At 38.9% G+C, this 19681-nt stretch overlaps 1 protein-coding gene across 2 annotated transcripts in view; it reads right to left on the minus strand.

The window, feature by feature from the left end:
- LOC117335223 (elongation factor-like GTPase 1) overlaps positions 1-18935 on the minus strand; it is a 39786-nt gene extending 20851 nt beyond the window's left edge. The window contains exons 1-11 of one of the 2 annotated variants that reach the window (XM_033895211.1): positions 18764-18935; positions 14401-14501; positions 13788-13855; positions 12948-13032; positions 12251-12384; positions 10289-10426; positions 9625-9681; positions 9341-9385; positions 8367-8479; positions 7473-7676; positions 6731-6867 (exon numbers count right to left, since the gene is read on the minus strand). In XM_033895211.1, coding sequence (XP_033751102.1) covers positions 6731-6867; positions 7473-7676; positions 8367-8479; positions 9341-9385; positions 9625-9681; positions 10289-10426; positions 12251-12384; positions 12948-13032; positions 13788-13855; positions 14401-14491 — 1072 coding nt within the window. In that variant the 5' untranslated portion in view covers positions 14492-14501; positions 18764-18935. The remainder of the gene's footprint in view (positions 1-6730; positions 6868-7472; positions 7677-8366; positions 8480-9340; positions 9386-9624; positions 9682-10288; positions 10427-12250; positions 12385-12947; positions 13033-13787; positions 13856-14400; positions 14502-18763) is intronic. The other variant, XM_033895212.1, reaches the window with a different exon arrangement.
- Positions 18936-19681: the final 746 nt, after the last annotated feature.

Raw genomic sequence — 19681 nt, forward strand, 5'->3', positions numbered from 1 at the left:
ACTTCCCCTATACTAAATAACACAACTATCTCCCCTATACTTAATAACACAACTATCTCCACTCTACTAAATAACACAACTATCTCCCCTATACTAAATAACACAACTATCTCCCCTATACTAAATAACACAACTATCTCCACTCTACTAAATAACACAATTATCTCCCCTATACTAAATAACACAATAATCTCCCCTATACTAAATAACACAATTATCTCCCCTATACTAAATAACACAATAATCTCCCCTAACACAATTATCTCCCCTATACTAAATAACACAATTATCTCCCCTATACTAAAATTAAGGTTTGTTTGGTCTTAAATAGCAATACAAAGTCCCCTGCCAGTTTCGTTAAAATCGGAGTAGTACTTTAGGAGGAGTGTCCGGACACGCTTCAACCAATGAGAAGCTGGCAGCCATTTTGAAAAATAGATTTTTGAAAAAAAAGCTGGATGCAAAACTACATGTTATACTGATCATGTATACCAAGTTTTGTTAAAATCGGGAAGTACTTTAGGAGGAGTTGTCTGCACAAGACTCAACCAATGAGAAGCCGGCGGCCATTTTGAAAATTGGTTTTTCGGGGGGAAAAATGTGGGATGCACAACTGCATGTTATACTGATCATGTATACCAAGTTTCGTTAAAATCGGAGTAGTACTTTAGGAGGAGTTGTCGGGACAAGCCTCAACCAATGAGAAGCTGGCAGCCATTTTGAAAAATGGATTTTTGAAAAAAATGTTGGATGCAAAACTACATGTTATACTGATTATGTATACCAAGTTTCGTTAAAATCGGAGTAGTACTTTAGAAGGAGTTGTACGGACAACTATTGCGTGACAGACAGCCCTGGACACACTTAGCCATTGTCCTACCTACCTAGTACAGCCCTGGACATACTTAGCCATTGCCCTATCTACCTAATACAGCCCTGGACACACTTAGCCATTGTCCTACCTACCTAATACAGCCCTGGACACACTTAGCCATTGTCCTACCTACCTAATACAGCACTGGACACACTTAGTCATTGTCCTACCTACATAATACAGCCCTGGACACACTTAGCCATTGTCCTACCTACCTAATACAGCCCTGGATACACCTAGTCATTGTCCTAACTAATACAGCCCTAGACACACTTAGCCATTGTCCTACCTACCTAATACAGCCCTGGATACACTTAGCCATTGTCCTACCTACCTAATACAGCCCTAGACACACTTAGCCATTGTCCTACCTACCTAATACAGCCCTAGACACACTTAGCCATTGTCCTACCTACCTAATACAGCCCTAGACACACTTAGCCATTGTCCTACCTAATACAGCCCTTGACACACTTAGCCATTGTCCTACCTACCTAATACAGCCCTAGACACACTTAGCCATTGTCCTACCTAATACAGCCCTAGACACACTTAGCCGTTGTCCTACCTACCTAATACAGCCCTGGATACACTTAGCCATTGTCATACCTACCTAATACAGCCCTAGACACACTTAGCCATTGTCCTATCTAATACAGCCCTGGATACACTTAGCCATTGTCCTACCTACCTAATACAGCCCTGGACACACTTAGCCATTGTCCTACCTACCTAATACAGCCCTGGACACACTTAGTCATTGTCCTACCTACCTAATACAGCCCTGGACACACTTAGTCATTGTCCTACCTACCTAATACAGCCCTGGACACACTTAGTCATTGTCCTACCTACCTAATACAGCCCTAGACACACTTGGCCATTGTCCTACCTACCTAATACAGCCCTGGACACACTTAGCCATTGTCTTACCTACCTAATACAGCCCTAGACACACTTAGCCATTGTCCTACCTACCTAATACAGCCCTGGACACACTTAGCCATTGTCCTACCTAATACAGCCCTGGACACACTTAGCCATTGTCCTAACTACCTAATACAGCCCTGGACACACTTAGCCATTGTCCTACCTACCTAATACAGCCCTGGGCACACTTAGCCATTGTCCTACCTAACTAATGCAGCCCTGGACACACTTAGCCATTGTCCTACCTACCTAATACAGCCCTAGACACACTTAGCCATTGTCCTACCTACCTAATACAGCCCTAGAAACACTTAGCCATTGTCCTACCTACCTAATACAGCCCTAGACACACTTAGCCATTGTCCTACCTACCTAATACAGCACTGGATACACCAGGGTTTTTGCCAGCTATTTTGGGAAAGGGTCCCTGAACAAAAATTGGGAAAATATCATTGGCATTTTCCTCAAATTGGGAAAATACCATCGGTGTTTCATCAAATTTGAGAATAAAGTAAAACCTCGATATAACGCCACCTTCTGTTCTCCGAAATTTTGGCGATATAACGAGTGTGGCCGTATATCGGGTTTGCCATTCATAACCGAGTTTGATGTCCAAAATTTATCGGTGGTGTTCCCATAACAACTGGATGCTTGGGAGATCAAAAACTACTTAAGAAAAAAATATCAAAAACATTTTATTAATATCAAAATGATACATGATAATACTGTACACTGTAAATAGATAAATTCAATTACTTTACCGAGAATGATTCAATCAGTCAATGTAACCTCGCGATCGTGTGTACGCTCAGCCTCAAGTTACTGGGCTTCAAAAAATGAGTTAATGGTCGTTTGTTTTGCCTTCAATTGGCCAACTGACAAGATAAACTGTTGAATAGATAAACATTTTTGAATATCTGATTCGGTTGTAGAACTCTCGTGTTCGAGAAATTTTACAACGGTGTCGATAGCCACCTTTGCTTCTCCTATAGTAGGGGGCGGGGCTATGCAAACCTCGCTGTCGTCATCATCGTCGTCCGAGATCGCGTTTGTGGTCACCGATTTCACGATGTCGCCTTCTTCGACAACTTCACTTGGTGCTAAATGTTTGTCCATATCAATGAATTGTCTAACTGTGAGTCGCAACTCTGGATCTAAGTCCAGTTCGTCATGGACACGCACTAGTAATGCCTGCATGTCTGTGTCGGGGGTTTCCGGTATCGATGACGACGCGTCGTCACGTGGTACGCGCTGTGTATCCAGCATCTCGCGATTGTCTCGGGAGTAACAGAGTCCCACGAGATTTTAACAAAGCATGTAGCGGTATCTAAGAATAGACTTGGGGGCTCCTTTTTATCAATACAATCGACTAAATGTGACAACTGCTACAAATCACAGAAGTGAGCTTTATTTATGATACCTTACCTGTAAACTTACCTGTAGAAAAACCACAAAGGATTAGCCATGGTCGATTGATTTCATGTGTGTACATACACGTGCTCACAGGCGTACAGCTAATTAGCCTACCTGTCAGTCACGTCACAATAACATCTAAACACACACGTCATTCTGGACTAAATTTGGCGATATTAACGAGGTCAAGATAATGTTAATTTAACTGTTTGTTTCGGAAATATGATGGCTGATGGCGGTAGGCGAGTTTGGCGGTAAAACGGGTGCATTAGCATGGAAGGAAATCCGTTCTGAATAAATTCATGGCGATAAGTGAGTTTGGCGGTATAACGGGTGGCATTATAACGAGGTTTTACTGTATATTATAAAATTGGAAAAATATATGAATTATACAAGCTTAGCTGTTTCTTTTCATAATATTTGTACAAATGAATACAAGTCAGCATCTCTTTTCAGGATACAAACTGTATTTGTTTTAATCAATCAGAGAATGTTTAATTTTCTGTCTTTAGTGTGCTTAAACTCATTAACAAGCTTTGTTTTCGCTTTCAGTTTTACTTGAATTAACTTTCGTTTCAGGTTGGAGATCGTTTGAAGCAGCTGCCTGATTTTCAAATCGGGAATTACCAGTATTTTGTTTTAAAAAGCTTGTAACTTTCATTAAATCTTTCGAATCTTTGAGCAAAATTTTCTTTGCGTAATATTTGGAATTGTGTGACATCGTCCCGAGTCCAGTACTTGATTTGACCTCGGTAAATAGAACGAGTCAACGTACATAAACGCTTTGCATTAAACTCCCCTTTAAACGGGCGATTCAAACGCAGATATGATTTGACTTCAATAAGACTATCCAAGCGCATGCGCGCATCGCAAAACCAACAACAACACGATGACTCACGGTAACATTTTAACGTTGACAAAAAAATGACTGGAAGCTCGTATAAATCCAAATTTTTAGGTTGTCTTATGTTAACAGCGATTGGGAAAATACAGACCGGGATTGGGAAAATACAGACCGGGATTGGGAAAATACAGACCGGAATTGGGAAAAGACAGACTGGAATTGGGAAAATACAGACCGGGATTGGGAAAATACAGACCGGGATTGAGAAAATACAGACGGGATTGGGAAAATATAGACCGAAATTGGGAATGGGTCCGTGTACCGGCCCCAAAATATGCCTGGCAAAAACCCTGGTATTACACTTAGCCATTCTCCTACCTAATACAGCCCTGGACACACTTAGCCATTGTCCTACCTAATACAACCCTGGACACACTTAGCCATTGTCCTACCTAATACAACCCTGGACACACTTAGCCATTGTCCTACCTACCTAATACAGCCCTAGACACACTTAGCCATTGTCCTACCTAATACAGCCCTGGACACACTTAGCCATTGTCCTACCTACCTAATACAGCCCTGGACACACTTAGCCATTGTCCTACCTAATACAGCCCTGGACACACTTAGCCATTGTCCTACCTACCTAATACAGCCCTGGACACACTTAGCCATTGTCCTACCTACCTAATACAGCCCTGGATACACTTAGCCATTGTCCTACCTAACTAATACAGCCCTGGACACACTTAGCAATTGTCCTACCTAATACAGCCCTAGACACACTTAGCCATTGCCCTACCTACCTAATACAGCCCTAGACACACTTAGCCATTGTCCTACCTACCTAATACAGCCCTAGACACACTTAGCCATTGTCCTACCTACCTAATACAGCCCTAGACACACTTAGCCATTGTCCTACCTAACTAATACAGCCCTGGACACACTTAGCAATTGTCCTACCTAATACAGCCCTAGACACACTTAGCCATTGCCCTACCTACCTAATACAGCCCTAGACACACTTAGCCATTGTCCTACCTACCTAATACAGCCCTGGACACACTTAGCCATTGTCCTACCTAATACAACCCTGGACACACTTAACCATTGTCCTACCTACCTAATACAGCCCTAGACACACTTAGCCATTGTCCTACCTAATACAGCCCTAGACACACTTGGCCATTGTCCTACCTAATACAACCCTGGACACACTTAGCCATTGTCCTACCTAATACAACCCTGGACACACTTAGCCATTGTCCTACCTACCTAATACAGCCCTAGACACACTTAGCCATTGTCCTACCTACCTAATACAGCCCTGGACACACTTAGCCATTGTCCTACCTACCTAATACAGCCCTGGATACACTTAGCCATTGTCCTACCTAACTAATACAGCCCTGGACACACTTAGCAATTGTCCTACCTAATACAGCCCTAGACACACTTAGCCATTGTCCTACCTACCTAATACAGCCCTAGACACACTTAGCCATTGTCCTACCTACCTAATACAGCCCTGGATACACTTAGCCATTGTCCTACCTAACTAATACAGCCCTGGACACACTTAGCCATTGTCCTACCTAATACAGCCCTAGACACACTTAGCCATTGTCCTACCTACCTAATACAGCCCTGGACACACTTAGCCATTGTCCTACCTACCTAATACAGCCCTGGATACACTTAGCCATTGTCCTACCTAACTAATACAGCCCTGGACACACTTAGCCATTGTCCTACCTAATACAGCCCTAGACACACTTAGCCATTGTCCTACCTACCTAATACAGCCCTAGACACACTTAGCCATTGTCCTACCTACCTAATACAGCCCTGGACACACTTAGCCATTGTCATACCTACCTAATACAGCCCTGGACACACTTAGCCATTGTCCTACCTACCTAGTACAGCCCTGGACACACTTAGCCATTGTCCTACCTAATACAGCCCTGGACACACTTAGCCATTGTCCTACCTAATACAACCCTGGACACACTTAACCATTGTCCTACCTACCTAATACAGCCCTAGACACACTTAGCCATTGTCCTACCTAATACAGCCCTAGACACACTTGGCCATTGTCCTACCTAATACAACCCTGGACACACTTAGCCATTGTCCTACCTAATACAACCCTGGACACACTTAGCCATTGTCCTACCTACCTAATACAGCCCTAGACACACTTAGCCATTGTCCTACCTAATACAGCCCTGGACACACTTAGCCATTGTCCTACCTACCTAATACAGCCCTGGACACACTTAGCCATTGTCCTACCTACCTAATACAGCCCTGGACACACTTAGCCATTGTCCTACCTACCTAATACAGCCCTGGATACACTTAGCCATTGTCCTACCTAACTAATACAGCCCTGGACACACTTAGCAATTGTCCTACCTAATACAGCCCTAGACACACTTAGCCATTGTCCTACCTAATACAGCCCTAGACACACTTAGCCATTGTCCTACCTACCTAATACAGCCCTAGACACACTTAGCCATTGTCCCTACCTACCTAATACAGCCCTGGACACACTTAGTCATTGTCATACCTACCTAATACAGCCCTGGACACACTTAGCCATTGTCCTACCTACCTAGTACAGCCCTGGACACACTTAGCCACTGTCCTACCTAATACAGCCCTGGACACACTTAGCCATTGCCCCATGATGGCTTGTAACTTCACACGCGGATCATTATGTCTCATGTCTCGTGGCGAGATCTTCAGGTCTAGGGACTTTACAATCTTCTCTGTCATTTCAGCATCCCTGTCAACATCAGAGACACAACAATAAGCTTCACACAGTGGCAGGACATGTGATGTAGTACAAACAGGAAACAGATTTTCTATCATAAAATACTTTACCAAGACATCTTGATGGCACCACCTGATTATTTTGTGGTGAAAAAGTCGAAATTATAGGGAAATAAACTTTTAGCTTATTTTCTCATAAATATGAGCTGTGTGATAAACAGAATCTTAAACTCTTATCATGTAATATGAAATCTCTTATAACTTACTAATTTGATGTCATTTGCCTAAAAACATATGAAATATCAAATTATTTGATGTAAGATTGTCTATGTATAGATTAATAGTTAGTTGTACATAAGCTTTTTTTTATGAAAGGTATGAAATCACAAATACAACAGGCTGATACACTAGACTAGTACATGTATATGGTTCATCATTGAAGTTGACTCATCCAAGAGAAGTTATTATGCTACAACCATTTCTAATTTTCCATGTAACCTCCTGCCATCTTACACTGACCGACTCCTAAACTGCCCAGATGTTCTCAGTGATAAATTTTACAAAGAGAGGTTCCTTGACTTTATACCGGGCTCTTATCATGATGACATAGTCTCTCACCTTTTAACACTGACAGATTCATATACTGCCCAAATGTTCTCCAGGATAAACTGTACAAATAGTGGTTTCTTGACTTTGGACTGAGCCCCTTTCATGATGCGTTTGGTTTTACTGTTCAGATAGAAGTCTCCCCACAGAGTCTTCTGTAATACCTCTTTCTTGATTCCCAACTTTTTTGAAAACATATCAGCAAAATGGTTGATCCTGTTAAAAAAAAATTAATTGTCACTTTGTGTTAAGATTAAAAATCAATTTTGACAAAATATTGACATGCATGGACAAGTCCTTTCTTTTCATCCTTAACACTTTTCACCATTATAACAAGATTTCCAACACCTACTAACTATTTTGGGAGTTTTGTGATTAAGATTTATGGTGAAAGTCTCAATTAATAATGAAACTAAAAAAATCAAGAAAATTGTAAAATTAAAAGGTGAAATAATTTGACAGAATTTGTTTAACACAAGACTCAGGTCCTAAAGAGAACAATGGCAAAATAAAATATGGGGACTGATCACCACTGAGTAATAGTCCTAAATAAAGTCCTTGGCATTTTTCTGCAGGCACTGGTACATGCTGAAAACACCACAAGCCATGAAAAGCATTTCATCATATTATAAAAGAGAATCTCTGTTTAAATTTAACTTGTAAATTATAAGTACAATTACTGACGATCGTCACAGACTTACGTGAAACTCCAGCTATCATAAGTGCTGACAATTGCCACAGACTTACGTGAAACCCTAGCCATCATAAGCTCTGTCAATTGCCACAGACTTACGTGAAACCCCAGCTATCATATGCAAACCGCTAGCCATCATAAGCTCTGTCAATTGCCACAGACTTACGTGAAACCCCAGCTATCATATGCACTAACAGTCGCCACAAACTTACGTGAAACCCCAGCCATCATAAGCACTGGCAAATACCACATTGCCTTGTGTCGGGGAGAAGAAGATGTTCCTCTCCTCTTCTTCATCATCTGCCTGTATTGTCCAATCATGTGACTGCAAATATAGATAATAATGATGCTGGATTTGAATAAATACATACAAGCAATACAGCCATGGATGAAAACCCTCACCAGAAATATAACTGTAGATCTATGTGAACAACACAATTGTAGACGTGAACTACATAATTGTAGATTTGAACTACACCATTGTAGATTTGAACTACATCACTGTAGATGTGAACTACATAGCTGTAGATGTGAACTACACCATTGTAGATGTGAACTACATCACTGTAGATGTGAGCTACACCATTGTAGATGTGAACTACACAACTGTAGATGTGAGCTACATCACTGTAGATGTGAAATACATCACTGTAGATGTGAACTACATCACTGTAGATGTGAACTACATCATTGTAGATGTGAACTACACCATTGTAGATGTGAACTACATCACTGTAGATGTGAACTACATCACTGTAGATGTGAACTACATCACTGTAGACGTGAACTACATCACTGTAGACGTGAACTACATCACTGTAGATGTGAACTACATCACTGTAGATGTGAACTACATCATTGTAGACGTGAACTGCATCATTGTAGATGTGAACTACGCCATTGTAGATGTGAACTACACCACTGTAGATGTGAACTACATCACTGTAGATGTGAACTACATCATTGTAGATGTGAACTACGCCATTGTAGATGTGAACTACACCATTGTAGATGTGAACTACACAACTGTAGATGTGAACTACATCATTGTAGATGTGAACTACACCACTGTAGATGTGAACTACATCACTGTAGATGTGAACTACATCACTGTAGATGTGAACTACATCACTGTAGATGTGAACTACAATGATAATGACCTGATGTAGAAGTCTATAATTCTCACCCCTGCCTTGGACTCCTCTGATTCCTGACCTGTGCCATCAGCCTGCTAAAAAAGCAGCACCAATTGTCATTATTCTTCAGTAATTATATACAAAATAGCAATTTCATAAGATATTTGTAAAACATGAATTGTCAAAAGAGATCCCACTTCAGACTGTTTTTCATATTCTCTAATAGCCAAGTTCTATTAATAACAATACTGTAGTTCCTTTAACCAAGTAATTAAGTTGTCCTGTTTATTCATATATTTAAATGTTGTATAAAAACAGAGTGGTCAGTACTTACATTAGATGTTTTCGCCATGATTTCTGTTGTAAACAACTCATTGGTCACCAGGTTTACCTAACAAAACAAACATTAATACAATTGTTTACAAATCTGATAACGATCGTTTTGAAACAAGGTTAATACAGATATTGGTGTTTCCAGTAATGATTCAAAGCCTTTCATACTCAGCTGTTGTGGTGAAAGGTAAAACTGAAAGCTTGGAGCATTAATATGTGGTGCTAATTATCTCTGTAGGTTTTGTTTGTTTGCTGATATTTTATAAGTGTATTGTTTTTATTTAAGATTGTGAAATAATAATTTTCACAATAAAATTGACCCTCTTAACATCCAAGAGTTTATAAATATCAAACTTCAAGGTTAAAATTTGTATTTACAACACTTTATATTCATTTCAAGGACTTTTCAAGGCCAAAGATAAAATTTAAAGTCATCCAAGAATGCTACCAAAAGACTTTTTTCAATTTTGTATGAACCTTGTGAAACACAAGTTGATATATGTATACAATATCTATCATAATAGAGCCTGCAAGTACATTTAACTAATTGTGCCACAAGAAACATTACAAGGATATTTGAATAACATTGTAGTGGTAAATTCTCCATGTGATTTAACAGAACACCTCATATGTCACAGAATATACTACAGGTGTGTAATAAATACCTGTTCTAAAATGACTTGTAGATGGAAGAAAGCTTCCAGGGGGTCCATCTTCAGTTCCATTATCAGCCTGTCAAGTTTGTTAAAGACAAGTACAGGTTTGATGTTCTCCAGCCAGGCTTGTCTCAGGACAGCGTGGGTCTGGTCAAACAAAACAATAAAACTCAGATAAAACAAACATTTTGGGTATTGCTAATGAAATGTATGTCCCCTACTGGCCCTTGCTAAATATAGTACCTCTGACCTTGACCTTGACCCGAAAACCCTTAAACTCTAGCTTGATCTGAAGCTACTCACACTGAAGTTATATAACAGCTTTCATCAAGTTTACTAGGAGCATGGCTGAAAAAAAGTGCCGAAAACTAAGTGGACAGACTGACAGACGGACAGATGAGGAGGAAACCTATAGTCCCCCGATTTCACTGGTTGGGGACTGATAAACAGTAAATACAAAATTTCAATGTAACTGTTAAAGTAGAACAAAATCACAAACTACAGGCATGAACATTGTGTATAAAAAATAATAGACAGCATATGGGGACATTGTGATGTAGTACATTAACGTGACGGAACCAGATCTAAAATACCAAACAGCATAATAATAACGCCACAAAAAAGTACTATATTTACTAGTGTGAGGAAGTCAGGAAGGACATATAAGATGAACTACCCTGAGGACAGATAAGGTTTACTTAATTGAGGAAGCTAACTCACCTCTGAATATATCAAGTTTAGTTAACTCAAGTTGGGACAATTTAACTCGCCCAAAGACACAACAAGTTAGCATTTCTCTCCTGAGGACACAACAAGTTAACTCATTCAAAGAAATAACAAGATAACTTGCCAGAGCAGAGAACAAGTTAACTCACTCGAGTACAGAACAAGTTAAGTCACAAAAGCACAGAAAAAGTTTGCTCACCCGAGTACAGAACAAGTTAGCTCACCGAGTAGAGAACAAGTTAAGTCACCAGAGTTCAGAACAAGTTAACTCACCCAAGTAGAGAACAAGTTAGCTCCCCGAGTAGAGAACAAGTTAACTCACCCGAGCACAGAACAAGTTAGCTCACCCGAGCACAGAACAAGTTAGCTCACCCTAACACAGAACAAGTTAACTCACCCTAACACAGAACAAGTTAACTCACCCTAACACAGAACAAGTTAACTCACCCTAACACAGAACAAGTTAACTCACCCTAACACAGAACAAGTTAACTCACCCTAACACAGAACAAGTTAACTCACCCTAACACAGAACAAGTTAACTCACCCTAACACAGAACAAGTTAACTCACCCTAACACAGAACAAGTTAACTCAACTGAGTAGAGAACAAGTTAAGTCACAAAAGCACAGAAAAAGTTTGCTCACCCGAGTACAGAACAAGTTAGCTCACCGAGTAGAGAACAAGTTAAGTCACCAGAGTTCAGAACAAGTTAACTCACCCAAGTAGAGAACAAGTTAGCTCCCCGAGTAGAGAACAAGTTAACTCACCCGAGCACAAAACAAGTTAGCTCACCCGAGCACAAAACAAGTTAGCTCACCCTAACACAGAACAAGTTAACTCACCCGATTAGAGAACAAGTTAACTCACCCGAGTAGAGAACAAGTTAACTCACCCGAGTAGAGAACAAGTTAACTCACCCGAGTAGAGAACAAGTTAACTCACCCTAACACAGAACAAGTTAACTCACCCTAACACAGAACAAGTTAACTCACCCTAACACAGAACAAGTTAACTCACCCTAACACAGAACAAGTTAACTCACCCTAACACAGAACAAGTTAACTCACCCTAACACAGAACAAGTTAACTCACCCTAACACAGAACAAGTTAACTCACCCGAGTAGAGAACAAGTTAACTCACCTGAGCACAGAACAAGTTAGCTCACGCGAGTACAGAAGAAGTTTGCTCACCCAAGTAGAGAACAAGTTAACTCACCCAAGAACAAAATAAGTTAACTCACCTGAGGACAGACTCCTTCCACCACATCTACGACGACTACTGCACCATCACACAGACGAACAGCAGTGGATACCTCACTGGAGAAATCTACATGACCTGGAGAGTCTATCAAGTTGACAAGATATTCCTGTGTGTCTGTAAAATAGGGATTCAATATGTACTGGTATGATGTTGTAGAAACAGTTATCAGGTGCGACAGGTGTCGGTACAATTATTACAGACTTATTCAATGTTCCTCAGGTACAAGACCAGTGTACTCGAGTTACTAAAATGTCTATAGTCTGTCTACTGTTACAAAATATCCCTGTCAATCATGTAATATACCTGTTCATGAAAGATATTTTACCAACTCTATAACTTGAAATGTTCTTTTGTTGTTTGGAGCTTTCAAATTATATCCCCAGTGCAAATTTTTGTTGTTAGCCCATGCAACAATAATATAACAATAATACAAACAACAATATTTGTTGTATTTATATTTGTGGTTCCAAACAATGAAAACAATGAAAGCTCACTTTTGGTAGAGAACATTAAAATAACAAGGTCAATTCTGTTTCTATAACGCTTTCATTCTTGTATGATAAATGCGTCAAAAGTTTCTTTCATCAGAAGACATTAAAACAAGATTTATCTTAACTCTGAATTTGAATTTTGTCCAGATTTATTTGTCACCAGTTTAAAAGGAATCTATTGGTTACCTTTCTGGACAGCCAATGAGATGGCACTGGACTTCATCGTGATCCCACGGGTCTGTTCATCTTCTCTGCTATCCATGTATCGCAGCTAATATAAAGGAGATTATCAGTTGAAATGTTTCCATGATAGAAATATATTTTTATAATAAGTGTGCTTGTGTGATAAATATTTTTTTATGATAGGTATGTTTGTATGATAAATGTATTAAGTTGTACAGTAAACAAACATTTTTTGTGATAAATATATCAAGTTTTGATGGTTAATGGAAAGATATTTAAATCTCACCAAAATATAAACTTATTAGATTTCTTGCTTTACATAGAACTAAATCAAGATTTGCAATTTTTCTTTTAAATTGACTCAAATGATTTCAGAATTTTCGGCTGATTTGGAATAAAATGTGTACAATTTATAAAGTATGTGTACTTCGATTTTAATAATTAAGAATAAAGGTTTATTTTACTTGGGTTCATGTTCAAGTTTGTGGATATTTGTCTATGTAGCATACTAAGGGAGATAACTTAATACAAAATCTGGGGATGAGGCATTAACATTTTGTTTGCTTGGGTGATCTCCCCATGAACAGCCAAGTCTCCTTGTAGCAGCAGGTAGCTACCTTACTGAACAACATACTGGAGGCCTGTCACCTGCCATCCATACCAGTTTGCAAATATAAATTAAGTGTCATGCCCAAGAACAAACCAAGACAGCACAGACCAGTCTGAGCTTTCAATAGGAAGAATACAAATGGTTGTCCTTAGTAGGAGTTAAACAGCCAACCTCAGATCTTCGTCTGAGAATGCATGTACTCAGCTATTATTTGTCATCGCAGTAGTACTTACCTTGCCAGCCATCCTCTGGGAAATGATACCATTGCTGGCCACCAGGGCATCAGCAAGTGTGGTTTTACCTTAATAGAAAGGAAGAGTAAGAGGTTTTGTTTTACTAACAGAGCTTGAATAAGTTCATGTTTAATATCCCAGTAAAGTCATGTCATTTATTTACAGTGTACATTCAGATAGGAATATGAAATTGAAAAAGCTAAACATCATTGGGGATATGTTGTATGTACTTAATTTACAATTATGGACATTTGGTGAGGTCAATATCGTGATATACTGACCAAGCATTATCATATATTGGCCAAGGACAAAGACTGATGTCAATATTTTAAATTCTACCAGGTCAGAAACACAAAATATTGGCCTCGCCTAATGATAATCAAATGCTAACTGAGGGAGAACCAAATGTAAGTATTTAAAATTCTACCTTGTTAATATAACATCATACTAACTGAATCAAAGATCAGTAAGTTTTATATTAGATATGAAACTTGTCTGCAAAAGGGTTTAATTGCATAGTTATCTTGGTAACAGCCTACAGGAATTTTACATTGAGGCAACTTATTCTAATTTTGATGTTTTATCATTAAATGTATCCTGCCCTACTGTTTACCATGGTCAACATGGGCCAATATACAGATGTTGCGGATGTTGGATTGATTCTTCTGGAGTTGGACCAGTTTTTCTGGAGTAGTTGTCCTCATCGTCAATTATCTGTGGATAAACCATAAAGAAAACATTTAAGTTATCTAGAAATATCAAACAAAAAAATGTGTTAAGGTTATCAAACTTATGACTCATAAGAAATTGTAAGTAGTCATCTAATTCAATTTATTTCAATGACTAAAACAAGAAGCTCACATGGATATTAAAGAGATAATTAATGCACCGAAAATCAAATCATTCCTTGTAAAACCTTGGCTTTATAATACACAGTGTACTTAAGACAAGAGATCCCAGAGGGATCTTGGCGCCCACCATTGAATGATCTTTATAGGTTCCATGTCAGATTGATCTTTTCTCTACTTTTCCCTTCTTCTAAGTCTTACTAAATTCAGAAACAGCCCTCTAGTACTTTTCAAACAAGGCGAACCTATATATAAAATTTAAGATTTTAAGATAATGGCTGTCTGTTGTTTTCCGATTGGTCCCAAAATGCAACACCAGGGACCAAGGGGAACCTACAATTTTGAAAATTTGAGAAAGATCCCTTCATTACTTTCTGAGAAATAGCGATAACAAACTTCAATTGTCAAAATCTAAGATGGCTGCCTGTCGGCCATGTTGTTTTCCGATTGGTCTCAAAATGTAATATGCATAACTAGGCACCAAGGGGAAGCTATATATGAAATTTAAGAAAGATCCCTTCAGTACTTTCTGAGAAATAGCGATAACAAACTTCAATTGTCAAAATCCAAGATGGCTGCCTTTCAGCCATGTTGTTTTCCAATAGGTCTCAGAATGCAATATGCATAACTAAGCACCAAGGGGAACCTACATATGAAATTTGAGAAAGATCCCTTCAGTACTTTCTCAGAAATAGCGATAACAAACTTCAATTGTCAAAATCCAAGATAGCTGCCTGTCGGCCATGTTGTTTTCCGATTGGTCTCAAAATGCAATATGCATAACTAGGCACCAAGGGGAACCTACATATGAAATTTGAGAAAGATCCCTTCAGTGCTTTCTCAGAAATAGCGATAACAAACTTCAATTGTCAAAATCCAAGATAGCTGCCTGTCGGCCATGTTGTTTTCCGATTGGTCTCAAAATGCAATTTGCATAACTAGGCACCAAGGGGAACCTACATATGAAATTTGAGAAAGATCCCTTCAGTACTTTTTCAGAAATAGCGATAACAAACTTCAATTGTCAAAATCCAAGATGGCTGCCAGTCGGCCATGTTGTTTTCCGATTGGTCTCAAAATGCAATATGCATAACTAGGCACTAAGGGAAGCCTACATATGAAATTTGAGAAAGATCCCTTCAGTACTTTCTCAGAAATAGCGATAACAAACTTCAATTGTCAAAATCCAAGATGGCTGCCTGTCGGCCATGTTGTTTTCCGATTGGTCTCAAAATGCAATATGCATAACTAGGCACTAAGGGAAGCCTACATATGAAATTTGAGAAAGATCCCTTCAGTACTTTCTCAGAAATAGTGATAACAAACTTCAATTATCAAAATCCAAGATGGCTGCCTGTCGGCCATGTTGTTTTCCGATTGGTCTCAAAATGCAATATGCAAAACTAGGCACCAAGGGGAGCCTACATATGCAATTTGAGAAAGATCCCTTCAGTACTTTCTCAGAAATAGCGATAACAAATTTCAATGATCAAAATCCAAGATGGCTGCCTGTCGGCCATGTTGTTTTCCAATTGGTATCAAAATGCAATATGCATAACTAGGCACCAAGGGGAACCCACATATGAAATTTGAGAAAGATCCCTTCAGTACTTTCTGAGGATTAGCGATAACAATAATTGTTTACGGACGGACGGACGGAGGGACGGACGGACGGAGGGACGGACGGACGGACCACGGACCACGGACGCAGGGCTAAAAATGCTATTGCCAAGGTCAAATCTATATAGGAAATCTATCAAACCCATATCCAGGCACCCTATTTAGCTTTTGATACATTTGAACTGTGTGTCACTGACCTTTAAAGTGGGTCATGGTCAGATGAAAAATCTTAGTATCCCATTACAAGTACATACCTGGGGTGGTCAAAAATTGGAGAAGATTCTTAAAAGTGTTTTATCACTGTGAACTTAAAAAGTAGATAAAGGCCATTTACAATTTTGCAAGAGGAAACTGAATAGAACCTTGTGGACAAAAAACAGCACTTTAAGTTTATAACAATTATTATAGAACCTGTAGGCAGGATCATTTTCAAAATTGGACTCTGGAGTTGCTGCTCTTCTTTCATACCATAATTATTATAAAGTTATTTTTACTTTAATTATTGATGGATGGGAAAATGGCAGATGCTGTACATATAATACCATAAAGCATAAGATATGATTTGACAGATTTAAAAATGTGATTTACTGAAAGAAAACTAACAGGGCATTCAGTTGACCCTTTAATTGAGAGTATGTTTTTGATTCCCCGAATTGAGATCCCACTCCAGGGACTTGTCTATTAAACATGTGTAGTAGGAGTGGAAAAATGCACGGCCAGACGGGGTTCGAACCCGGGACCTCCGAACACTAGCCGGATGCTCTACCGATTGAGCTACCTGGTCGCCGATGATCGACCCGGTCCAGTTCCGCTACACTCTTCCCTCCCTTTTTTTTAAGTCTTCGACCCCGAAGACTTCATAAATCACAACCCAGGTTCGGGTATCCCCTTGTCAAGTATTCACCTCACTTGAAACAAGGTTTGGTCACAGGCACCAAATGTAGTAGGAGTGGAAAAATGCACGGCCAGACCGGGGTTCGAACCCGGGACCTCCGAACACTAGCCGGATGCTCTACCGATTGAGCTACCTGGTCGCCGATGATCGACCCGGTCCAGTTCCGCTCAAATGTATTGACCCGTCAGATTTCTGAGAAATAGTGATTTGATTTTTCCTCTAAAAGTCAAGGGTCAAGTGGATGCCCTGTACTAATACAGTCCTGTTGTCTCCTCGATTCCAGACAACAATCTTTGAACACATCTTGTTGTCATAAGGTATATACATCATACAGTAAAACCTCGCTATATCACCACCTGTTCTTCGTGATTTTGGCGATATAACTAGTTTGGCAGTACATGTATATTGGGTTTGTTGGTGTTTCTGTAACTGCAGACTTTGAATGAAAATCAAAAACAATTTATTCATACCAAAATGCTGCATCGAAATGTACATAAATATAACCGAGTTTGGCAGTATAACAGGTGGCGAAATAACGGGTTTTTTCTGTATATTATATAGAACAATTACATCACATCCTCTTGAGGATGTTAAGATCTGCAATATTTAGTGGAACCTCATTTATTCAACCTACATTAGGTGATAAAGTTACTCCAACAATGTTAGAGGTTTTACACGGCGAGATACTTTTGACAGGCGCCGTGTAACCTCTAACTGCCCATAGCTGATTTTCCCGATGCTGACGATGAAATTTTCAAAGTTCATATATTGAAAAAAGATAGCGTGTCAACTTACATTTAAATGATCCACAGGGTCCAATATATATTTCTTTCCATAATCGAATGATTAAATGAGAATAATTTCGTAAAAAAACACAAATTATGAAGTTTTCTTCTTCCGAAGCGGAGCAGAGCTCAAGCAGACAATACTGTCGGTAGTGATAGTAGAAATACCACGTGATTTGCCGGTTAATACAAAAATGGATTACAACCTCTGTCCTACAAGCGGAATACAACAAAGTCCGTATCATTTCGTTCCGTTTGAAATAACGACACCTATTTTGTATCAACCATTAGGCAGCCATTATTAAAAACGACTAGAAAAGTGCTACAACGACATGGGCATGTATTTTGTGTGTTATACACCGTATTATACTATATATTTGTGTCTGTGACATACATATGGGATAAATATTGCATACATGATACGTAGACATCGTTGTAATGACCTGTCAACCTCTTAAGAGTTTTTTTTCAAGCATATTTAGTTCCGCCCGGATTTCGGGCGGAAACTGCATCAAAGAATTAGTGCTTCGGAAATAAGAGGTCGCAGTCGGCAAAATAATATCCGATAGAAAAAGAGCCGACCAGCGGCCTCTTATGTTATAGGAGTAGTGATAAAGTATGACAATAAATCAGATTTCATCATCAAACACACTTCTAAGAATTGAGAACGGTCTATGTAACAGAACCAGGACAAAAGTCTACGCACAATTGCGTTGTTAATCTTTTCCGACGTTTTGTACTTCACACAACGTAATTGTTGACAATTCTACCAAGGGAAATACGTTTCAACTGATCCGGTGTCCATCTGTAATTTCAGATGATATTTACCTGACCATTCGACGATATGGTCGACAATGTCGCTTTTGAGATGTCTGCAAACTCCTCAAGCTATTATAGTCAACAGTTACATTGAAAAATCAGGATAAACATTGCATTCTATTGCGACACACATGTGTTCTGTTTTCCACGCGAGCGCCAAGTTATCGAATGGTTCTTTCCGGTTGTGACGTTTCCGACTGTCCGGATGTCCTCTGGAGTTTACCTACAGTATGTAGTAAAACAGAATTAAGGCTGAATGTTACTGCGCTCTGATGCATCTTTCTAACATTACTTATCCATTTGCTGCAGCAAAAAGTTATGTATATATGGAAAAGATGTGACAAAATATATAATTATAATAGTAATCTTATCTTAATTCAGATTTTTTTCTATATTTTTTTAATGTGTAAAAAGTATAAAAATTCAATGTAGACTCTAGATGTTCATACGATATAAAAAAAAAGAACTGAATATGCAGTTAAAAACGAAACAAAGTTAAGAATGCAAGCTGAATAAGTAGATGTATCTTTTCAAGTGACACATTAATAAGATTATAATCCTGATTCAAATGCAGTCTTAATAGATCTATCATAAAAGATTATTCAAAATGATATAATTTTGTTATCCGTGCTGAAACGCATTAGTTCGTTAATCTATTTCACCAGAAGTTTGCATTTATAACCACCAGCATTAAAACTATGCCGTTACCTTTTTAAAAGATATTTCGTTTTTAGTGAAGTGAAGTTTTATCTGATGAATGATATATTTTCTTTGACATCTTATTCGTTGTTGTTCTTAATTTCAAATCGGTAAGGCGTTTAGAAAGTACTTTATTTATATAAGAATATGGGCACTTTCATGTGATGTGGAAGACACAAATAACACGCTACTAAGTCATGGATCGAAATGAATGTTGAATGATATATT

This window comes from Pecten maximus, chromosome 9 (assembly GCF_902652985.1).
Source record: "Pecten maximus chromosome 9, xPecMax1.1, whole genome shotgun sequence".
In the NCBI taxonomy this organism is placed as follows: Eukaryota; Metazoa; Mollusca; class Bivalvia; order Pectinida; family Pectinidae; genus Pecten; species Pecten maximus.